The following is a 10,206-nucleotide window of genomic DNA, read 5'->3' as shown; positions in this document are numbered from 1 at the left end:
AAAAAAAAAAAAAAAAGATACTCAAACCACTTCCAAATGGAATGCCTTATCTAGATCAAATATTTATTAATTTTTCCTTATCAATGGACATATTCTCTCCAAACTGGATTTCATATATAGTATATCAACATAATTTTCAGAAAATTCAGAAACAACCATAGGGTTTCTTTCCTTTCCTAAGCCCCCCAATTTAAACCCAAATAACAATTGCAATATTCAAAAGATTAAAATGTCAACCTTTCATTAATTTTCCAATAATTAACTTTAATAAAAATGAAATTTAAGTTATTTCACAATTTTCACCTAAAAGCAGCATTAAGGACTGGGTGCAGTGGCTCACACCTGTAATCTCAGCACTTTGGGAGGCCGAGGCAGGCGGATCACCTGAGATCAGGAGTTCAAGACCAGCCTGGCCAACATGGCAAAACCCCATCTCTACTAAAAATACAAAAATTAGCTGGGCGTGGTGGCCGATGCCTGTAATCCCAGTTACTTAGGAGGCTGAGGCTGGAGAATCATTTGAACCCGGGAGGCAGAGGTTGCAGTGAGCAGAGATTACACCACTCCACTCCAGTCTGGGGGACAGAGAAATACTCTGTCTCAAAAAAAAAAGAAAGAAGTAAAATGGCAAAGAAAGGACAAGCTTCTAAAAAAACAAGGCACAAAGCAACATAAACATAGCACAGCTCCCTCAACCTTTGGTCAAGATATCATTAAAGGCCTAATAAATTGCTAGTTTCACAAGTCTATTCAACATACAACTTCAGTAATAATTACAGTTTCAGTTTATGCTTCTGGTTAAAAGAAGCTTAAAGAAAAACACAACTACTCTGCTGTTTCCGTGACAATGTCAATTTTAAATCACAATTTTAGAAGTATCACAGTTATCGTTGGCATAACATAGTATACCTATCAATCCTACTCAATAAAATGACTCAGCTGTATGCAATTCTGCCAGTCAACATGTGAATTAATATTGTATTAAATTGCATACAGCTGAGTCATTTTGGGGCTCAGTTAACCCCTAAAATTCCAACAGAATTAATCAAATTCTTGCGGCTTTTTTTTTTTTTTTTTTGAGACAGAGTCTCACTCTGTCGCCCAGGCTGGAGTGCAGTGGTGCAATCTCAGCTCACGGCAACCTCTGCCTCCCAGGTTCAAGCAATTCTCCTGCCTCAGCCTCCCGAGTTACTGGGACCACAGGCACACGCTACCACACCCAGCTAATTTTTTATATTTTACTAGAGACGGGGTTTCGCCGTATTGCCCAGTCTGGTCTCGAACTCCTGAGCTCACACCTGTAATCCCAGCACTTTGGGAGGCTGAGGCAGGCCAAGGCAATTCAGCCGCCTTGGCCTCCCAAAGTGCTGGGGTTACGGCCACTGCGCCCGGCCAAATTACTGGTATTTTAAAATCAACATTCTGTCCCCTCTTTAACCCTACCATTTCTAAGCTTCCATTATAAGAGCTGACTGGAATTGGTTGGGCATGGTGGCTCACACCTGTAATCCCAGCGCTTTGGGAGGCTGAGGCGGGTAGATGGCTTGAGCCTAGGAGTTCAAGAACAGCCTAGAAAACATGAAATCCTGTCTAACAAAAAAACAAAAACTAGCTAGTCTTATAACTCATTCTCTAGACAGATAGATAGGTTTTTTTTCAAAAGAGCTGACTGGAATTGCCTGACAGCTAATTTAAAAGGCTGAGAGCAAATACGGTTCCTAAAGAACTGTAATTACAAGTTTATAATTCCTTTTTTCATCTGTCCTACATATGGATTAAAGAAGTCAGAACCACCCATTTGATACATTAAATAGCAAATACTGTCCAGGCCTAAAGATTTTTAAAAAGGGTAAGTCCCAAGAGTCCTTATGTTTATACATGCACTTGGAGTGTTGTTCTTTATCCTTTTAAGCTTTTTCTTTTGTCCATTTATGGATTCATTTGAAGGCTTAGTAATTTTTCCTTTTTAATGTCAGAATTCTGTAAGGAACATTGAACATATGTTAGCATATAAAATAGTTTATTCTTGTGAAAATGCTGACAAAATAATTTGTGTATTGAATTTGGTATGTTTATTGCCTTCTAGTTTAATATTGACTATTTATATAAAATAAGATTAACATAGCAATCTTTTTTTTTTGAGACGGAGTTTTGCTCTTGTTGCCCAGGCTACAGTGCAAGGGTGCGATCTTGGCTCACCGCAACCTCCGCCTCACAGGTTCAAGCGATCTCCTGCCTCAGCCTCCTGAGTGGTTGGGATTACAGGCATATGCCACCACACCCGGCTTATTTTGTATTTTTACTAAAGACAGGGTTTCTCCATGTTGGTCAGGCTGGTCATGAACTCCCGACCTCAGGTGATCTGTCCACCCTGGCCTCCCAAAGTGCTGGGATTACAGGCGTGAGTCATTGCGCCCAGCCAGAGACATATTTCTTATTAAGATTGCTACTTTAGGGCTGGGCGCGGTGACTCACGCCTGTAATCCCAGCACTTTGCAAGGCTGAGGCGGGCAGATCGCGAGGTCAGGAGTTAAGAGACCAGCCTGGCCAACACAATGAAACCCTATCTCTACTAAAAACCCAAAAATTGGTCAGGCATGGTGGTGCTCGCTTGTAATCCCAGGTACTCAGCAGGCTGAGGCAGGAGAATCGGTTGAACCTGGGAGGTGGAGGGTGCATTGAGTGGAGATTGCACCACTGCACTCCAGCCTGGGCGACAGAGACTCCACTCAAACAAAAAAAAAAAAAGAAAGAAATATGTCTCCAAGTAAAGTATGGAAAGGTTGGCTTTGAAAAGAAATAAAAGTGTTATTTCTTCTTCTGAGAAAGAGCAAGAGAGTAAAAGAGTGAAAATACAGATAAATTTTGAGGTTTTAAGTGTTAAGGAAGAAATCATCTCCTTAGAGGTGGGAGATAGCTGAAGGCTTAAGGGAAAGTAAAAAATTGGGGGTTGGTCACTATAATGAGTCAGACAATAAAAGTAACATCCAGCTATCACTGAAAGCTAGAAAGCATGAAAGCACAATGGGACCTATCAGCATTGTGTGACCTTCTCCAGCAAATTTTTTTCTTTTTCGAAGACTGGGGATAGGGAAGGTTCTCACTATTCTCCCAGTCTAGACTTGAACCTGTGATCCTCCTGCCTCAGCTTCCCAAGTAGCTGGGACTACAGGCACAAGCCACCACGCCTTGCTTATCATAAATAATTTTGGCTGGGCATGGTGGCTCACACCTATAATTCCAGTACTTTGGGAGGCCAAGGCGAGTGGATCATCTGGGGTCAGGAGTTCAAGACCAGCCTGGCCAACATAGTGAAACCCTGTCTCTACTAAAAACACAAAAAAATTAGCTGGGTGTGGTGGCAGGCACCTGTAATCCCAACACTCTGGGAGGCCAAGACAGGTGGATCACAAGGTCAGGAGATCGAAGCCATCCTGGCTAACACAGTGAAACCCCGTCTCTACTAAAAAATACAAAAAAATTAGCCAGGCGAGGTGGTGGGCGCCTGTAGTCCCAGCTGCTCAGGAAGCTGAGCATGAGAATGGCGTGAACCTGGGAGGCGGAGCTTGCAGTGAGCCCAGATCGCGCCACTGCACTCCAGCCTGGGCGACAGACCGAGACTCCATCTAAAAAAAAAAAAAAAAAAAAAAGAATATAAAAAATTAGCCAGGTGTGGTGGTGCACACCTGTAGTCCCAGCTACTCGGGAGGCTGAGACAGGAAAATCGCTTGAACCCAAGAGGTGGAACTTGCAGTGAGCTGAGATCACGCCACTGCACTCCAGCCTGGGCAACAGAGCAAGACTCCATCTCAAAAAATAAATAATGGCCGGGCACGGTGGCTCACGCCTGTAATCCCAGCACTTTGGGAGGCTGAGGCAGGCGGAACACGAGGTCAGGAGATCAAGATCAATCTGGCTAACACGGTGAAACCCCATCTCTACTAAAACAAAAAAATACAAAAAACTAGCTAGGCAAGGTGGCGGGTGCCTATAGTCCCAGCTACTCGGGAGGCTGAGGCAGGAGAACGGCGTGAACCTGGCAGGCAGAGCTTGCAGTGAACCAAGATCACGCCACTGCACTCCAGCCTGGGCGACAGAGCGAGACTCCGTTTCAAAAAAAAATTTTTTTAAATAAATAAATAAATGATAATAATTTCTAATTCGATTGTTAAATAAAGTACACAAAGGAACAAATCCCTTGAAACTCATTTCTAGATGGCAATAACATATTCTCATAGTTGCAAGTAGGTTTTAGTCAATGGAAAGATGAACAGTACAGATCGGGTGCAGTGGCTCATGCCTGTAATCCTACCACTTTGGGAGGCAGAGGAAGGTGGATTACTTGAGCTTGGGAGTTTGAAACCAGCCTGAATATGGCAAAACCTCGTCTTTTTTAAAAGGAAAAAAAAAAAAAAAGTAACCTGGAAGGAAGATCAATCCAAAATGCTTAGTAAGGGAGATAACAGATTTCTCCTGAGAACTCCCAAGAAGGCTTAAACTAGGAAGCAGGAGGTACCACAGCAGACAGACTTGAGAAAGAGGAATAATTACAAGAAACAGGCCGGGCATGGGGGCTCACAACTGTAATCCCAGCACTTTAGGAGGCTGAGGTGGGTGGTGATTGCTTGAGACCAGCCTGGCTGGGCTCAGTGGCTCATGCCTGTAATCCCAGCACTGTGGGAGGCTGAGGCAGGCAGATCATCTGAGACTGGGAGTTCAAGAGCAGCCTGACCAACATGGAGAAACCCCGTCTCTACTAAAAATGCAAAATTAGCCAGGCATGGTGGCGCATGCCTGTAATCCCAGCTACTCAGGAAGGCTGAGGCAGGAGAATCACTTGAACCCAGGAGGCAGAGGTTGCGGTGAGCCAAAATGGCACCACTGTACTCCAGCCTGGGCGTCAAGAGCAAAAGTAGGTCTCAAAAAAAAAAAAAAAAAAAAGAGAGAGAGAGATAAACCAGCCTGGGCAACATAGTGAGACCTCGTCTCTACAAAATGCAGAAAAAAGAAGAAACAAACAAATCCTGCATAAGAAATGTATCTTTTTCTTTCTAGTCTGTGGTATTTCAACATTTGGCCTTGAAAGCCACAGGCCCTCCCCACTTGCTGCTAAAAATTATTGTCACCAAGAAAAAAATATTTCTTCTTACCCCACAGGTGGGGTAATAATCAGATAATATTTTGACTCATAAAGCCATTCTCACAGATGTTATTTCTAATGAACAAGTCTTGTAAAACCATTAGATTTTAGAAATTATTGCTATGTCCTGTGAAAGTAACCTTTCCTTACCCTCTTCTTCAAAAATCTACTTTGAGGCCGGGCGCGGTGGCTCAAGCCTGTAATCCCAGCACTTTGGGAGGCCGAGACGGGCGGATCACGAGGTCAGGAGATCGAGACCATCCTGGCTAACACAGTGAAACCCCGTCTCTACTAAAAAATACAAAAAAACTAGCCGGGCGAGGTGGCGGGCGCCTGTAGTCCCAGCTACTCGGGAGGCTGAGGCAGGAGAATGGCGTAAAACCCGGGAGGCAGAGTTTGCAGTGAGCCGAGATCTGGCCACTGCAACCCAGCCTGGGAGACAGAGCGAGACTCCGCCTCAAAAAAAAAAAAAAAAAAAAAAAAAAAAATCTACTTTGATAGCTTGCTTTCTAAAAAGTGTTACTCTGGTAATTATATTAAGTGACATTTCAGGTTTCTAAAGGGTCTAAACACATGCATCCTGCAGTTCTTAAACCAAAAGGGGATCACTGACACTTCCCCTATTCCCGTAAAGTGGAAATTAAAAATATAACCAATGGACTATAAGCTTGAGTGTTAAATTATCAATCACTTCCTTTAAAAAAATTAAAAGACCAGCACTTTGGGAGGCCGAGACGGGCGGATCACAAGGTCAGGAGATCGAGACCATCCTGGCTAACATGGTGAAACCCCGTCTCTACTAAAAAATACAAAAAACTAGCCGGGCGAGGTGGTGGGCGCCTATAGTCCCAGCTACTTGGGAGACTGAGGCAGGAGAATGGCGTAAACCCGGGAGGCGGAGCTTGCAGTGAGCGGAGATCCAGCCACTGCACTCCAGCCTGGGTGACAGAGCAAGACTCGTCTCAAAAAAAATAAAAAATAAAAAATAAAAAAATAAAAATAAAAAATAAAAAATAAAAAAATTAAAAGAGAGAATAGACATACTTGTTTTGCTTGTGTAGGCCCAGACTCTGCTTGGAAGGATGTTCAGTAAACACACACTGTTGCTCCCAGGGCAGGTGGTGGCAAAATACAATTGGAAATGTGACCCTGGAGCCATGCAAGCCAGAGGCTCTTTATGGAGCTGACAGAGAAGGGTGGGTGACTTATCACTGTATATCCACCTGTCCTTTTTCAATTTTGACACATATAAATGTAACTACTTATTCACAAATAATAAAAATTACAAATTGTAAATTGCCTTAATTACTTGCAAATTACCCAGTCCTTCCAATCTCTTTTTTTATTGATACTTCATAATTATACACATTTGGGGGTTTGTAATATTTTAATACATACTGAAACCAGAGTAACTGAGATATCCATCACCTGAAACATTTATCTTTGTTTGGGAATCCAATCATTCCAATATCATTTTTGTTGCTGTTGATTTTAGGTGTCTTTGTTTGTTTGTTTGTTTTTGATACGCAATCTCATTTGTGGCCCAAGTTAGAGTGCAGTGCACCATCTCAGCTCACTGCAACCTTTGCCTCCCAACTCAAGCGATTCTCGTCCCTCAGCCTCCAGAGTAGCTGGGATTATAGGCACACACCACCACGCCCATCTAATTTTGTATTTTTAGTAGAGATGGAGTTTCACCATGTTGGCCAGGCTGGTCTCAAACTCTTGACCTCAAGTAATCCACCCGCTGCGGCCTCCCAAAGTGTTGGGATTACAGGGGTGAGCCACCGCATATGGCCTGTTGATTTTTGTTTGAGACAGCATCTCACTATGTCACCCAGGCTGGAGTGCTGGGACATGAATATGGCTCTTTGCAGCCTCGACCTCCTGGGCTCAAACAATCCTCCAGCCTTAGCCTCCCAGGTAGCTGGGACCACAGGCACATGCCACCATGCCCAGCTACATTTTAAAAAATTTTTTTGGTAGAAATGGGGTGTCATTTTGTTGCCTAGACTTGTCTCAAACTCCTCGGCTCAAGCAATTATTCTGCCTCAACCTCCCAAAGTGCTGGATTATATGTGTGAGCCACCGTGCCCAGCCTCAATTTCTTTTTTTTTTTTTGAGACAGGGTTTCACTCTATTGCCCAGGCTGGAGTTCAGTGGCACAATCATAGCTCACTGCAGCCTCAAACTTCTGGGCCCAGGTGATATTCCCACCTCAGCCTCCCGAGTAGCTTGGGCTACAGGTACATGTCACTACACTGAGCTAATTTTTTTTTTTTCTTTTGTAGAGATGGTGTTTCACTGTGTTGCCCAGGTTGGTCTTGAACTCTGGGGCACAAACAATTCTCCCATTACGGCCTCCCAAAGTGCTGGAATTACAGGCATGAGCCATCGCACCCAGCCTCAATTTCTGGTTCTAAATCACTAAATCCCACTCCTCTTCCCCAACAAACCTGGCGTCAGAAATCACCTTAAATTCATCAAGCAGTACTTACCTATATTACATTTCACTTAAATTTTAAAACTTGTATCTAAAAGAAAAGACTGAAATAAAATATATTGAAATACTAGTAATTTTTGGATAACAGAATTATATAACCTTTTATTTCCACAATTTTAAAGATTTTCTGACATATATGTTTAGGTCACCTTAAATCTTTTCTAGAATAAAGAGTTAAGTGCTTCCTATATATCAGACCTTAAGTATTTTATGTATATTAAATCATCTCATGCTTATAATCCTATGAAGTAGCTGTTTTATTAATGTCATTTTAAAGGTGAAGAAACTATGACATAAAGGTTGAGTAATTTGCCCAAAATTACACACAATATGAACAAAGGTACATTGGCTCCCAAGCACATATTCGATACCATACCATCTCAAATAAAATAAGCTTTTTTTTATAGTGAAAAAAACTTATTTTAAAAAATATGAGTTCTTTAATCAATCTAAATCATTACTACTCTATTACTATGTAGCTCTCTGTACAGTTAAATGGTAAGATATACTTGCAAAACTGCGTATTACAATAAGTGGTAAAATCATGTGGATAACTGCAGGTTACATAAGACTAACAAAAGTATAAACTAATAACATACCTCTCCTCTATTCTGTTTTTATCCATGAGAGGCTGCTTAATCCACTGGTTAACAAGTCTTTGTCCTTGAGGGGTTTTACACTTATTCAGCAAGGCAGCCAGAGACTGAGAGCCAGTGGTATCTTCAACAGAACCCTAGTAAACAAAAAATAAAATAGAAAGAATGGCACATTCATTAGTGAAAACCTTACTATGCCATGAAAAACAGAGAAACAATAACATAATATTCTTCAAATATTAAGAAATTTCCACAAAAAGTTCCTCTTCCTAAGACCAACTTTCAACCTCTTAATCCGTATGTTCAGCTGTACATTTCTCCCCCAGCCAAAACCACTTTATAATTACTACAGTTTTATTTTTTATTTGTTGAGACAGGGTCTCACTCTATTGCCCAGCCTGGAGTGCAGTGGTGCCATCCTGGCTCACGGCAAGCCAGAACTCTTGGGCTCAAGGAATCCTCCCACTTTAGCCTTTCAAGTAGCTGAGACTACAGCCGCATGCCACTAAGCCCTGCTAATTTTTTCTCTTTTGTAGAGACAGAGTCTCATTATGTTGGCCAGGCTGGTCTCAACTCCTGGCCTCAAGTGATCCTCCCAACCTGGGCTCCCAAAGTGTTGGGATTACAGGCATGAGCCACATCACCCAGCCACTTACTGCAGTTTTAGACATAAAGCTTCTTAGAATGTCATTTTAAATTGCTAGGCCAGGCTCAGTGGCTTACGCCTACAATCCCATCACTTTGGGAGGCTGAGGCAGGCAGATCACCTGAGGTCAGGAGTTAGAGACCAGCCTAGCCAACAAGGTGAAACCCCATCTCTACTAAAAATACAAAAATCAGCTGGGCATGGTGGCAGGCACCTCTAATCCCAGCTAATTGCCCAAACCCGAGAGGCAGAGGTTGCAGTGAGCTGAGATCACACCACTGCACTCCAGCCTGGGCAACGAGAGACTCCATCTCAAAAAAAAAAAAAAAAATTGCTATTAGTAGTAGTACACAAAATTATTCATAAAGTAAGGACTAATACTACATAGATAGCTTGAAACTAGAGGAAAAAAAAAAGCAATTCGAGAGCAAGGCACAGAGGTGCACCTGTAGTCCCAGCTACTTTGGAGACTATGATACAATTGCTTGAGCCCAGGAGTTCGAAGCTGTAGTACACTCTAATGGCACTTCCTGTGAATAGCCACTGCATTCCAGCCTAGGGAGCATATACAGTGACACCAGTCTCTTTAAAAACAAAAAACAAAAAACAAAAAAAAGCCTTGAAAAAAAAATAGCAGAGCATGGTGGTTCATACCTGTAATCCAAGCTACTACTCCAGAGGCTAAGGCAGAAGAATCACTTGAAGCCAGGAGTGAGTGAACATCCTGGGCAACACTGTGAAACTCCAACTCTGAAAAAATGTTAAAATTAAGCAAGCATGGTGGCTTGTGCCTCTAGACCCAGCTACTCATAAAGTTGAAGCAGGAGGATCACTTGAGCCCAGGAGTTCAATACTGCAGTGAGCTATGATCTTGCCACTTCACTCTACCCTGGGTGACAGAATAAAGCCCAGTCTCTAAAAAAGTAAAAAGTAGGCCAGGCGCGATGGCTCAAGCCTGTAATCCTAGCACTTTGGGAAGCCGAGGTGGGAGGATCACCTGAGATCAGAAATTTGAGACCAGCGTGGCCAACATGGTGAAACCCTGTCCCCCTGTCCCTACTAAAAATATAAAAATTAAGCAGGCATGGTGGCAGGCAACTGTAATCCCAGCTACTTGGGAGGTGGAGGTTGCAGTGGGCCGAGATTGTGCCACTGCACTCTAGCCTAGGGGACAAGTGAGACTGTCTTTAAAAAAAAAAAAAAGTTAAAAGTGGAGTGGGGAGGGGAGAGAAGCGAAAAAATAGCCATTTGAAGCTACTTATCTAATCCAATTATAATAATATTTCAAAATATTTTAGCTCCTTAATAAAATTCTTCAGTA

General features: G+C 42.5%; 1 protein-coding gene across 1 annotated transcript in view; it reads right to left on the bottom strand.

The window, feature by feature from the left end:
* Positions 1–10,206, bottom strand: part of MSH2 (mutS homolog 2) — a 75,455-nt gene that overhangs the window by 53,885 nt on the left and 11,364 nt on the right. Inside the window, exon 6 of the mRNA XM_017848022.1 lies at positions 8,243–8,378. Coding sequence (XP_017703511.1) covers positions 8,243–8,378 — 136 coding nt within the window. The remainder of the gene's footprint in view (positions 1–8,242; positions 8,379–10,206) is intronic.

Source organism: Rhinopithecus bieti, unplaced genomic scaffold (genome assembly GCF_001698545.2).
Source record: "Rhinopithecus bieti isolate Rb0 unplaced genomic scaffold, ASM169854v2 scaffold_30687, whole genome shotgun sequence".
Taxonomy (NCBI): Eukaryota; Metazoa; Chordata; class Mammalia; order Primates; family Cercopithecidae; genus Rhinopithecus; species Rhinopithecus bieti.
Note: the sequence above shows the minus strand (reverse complement) of the source record. Positions and strands in the feature narration are given on the sequence as shown.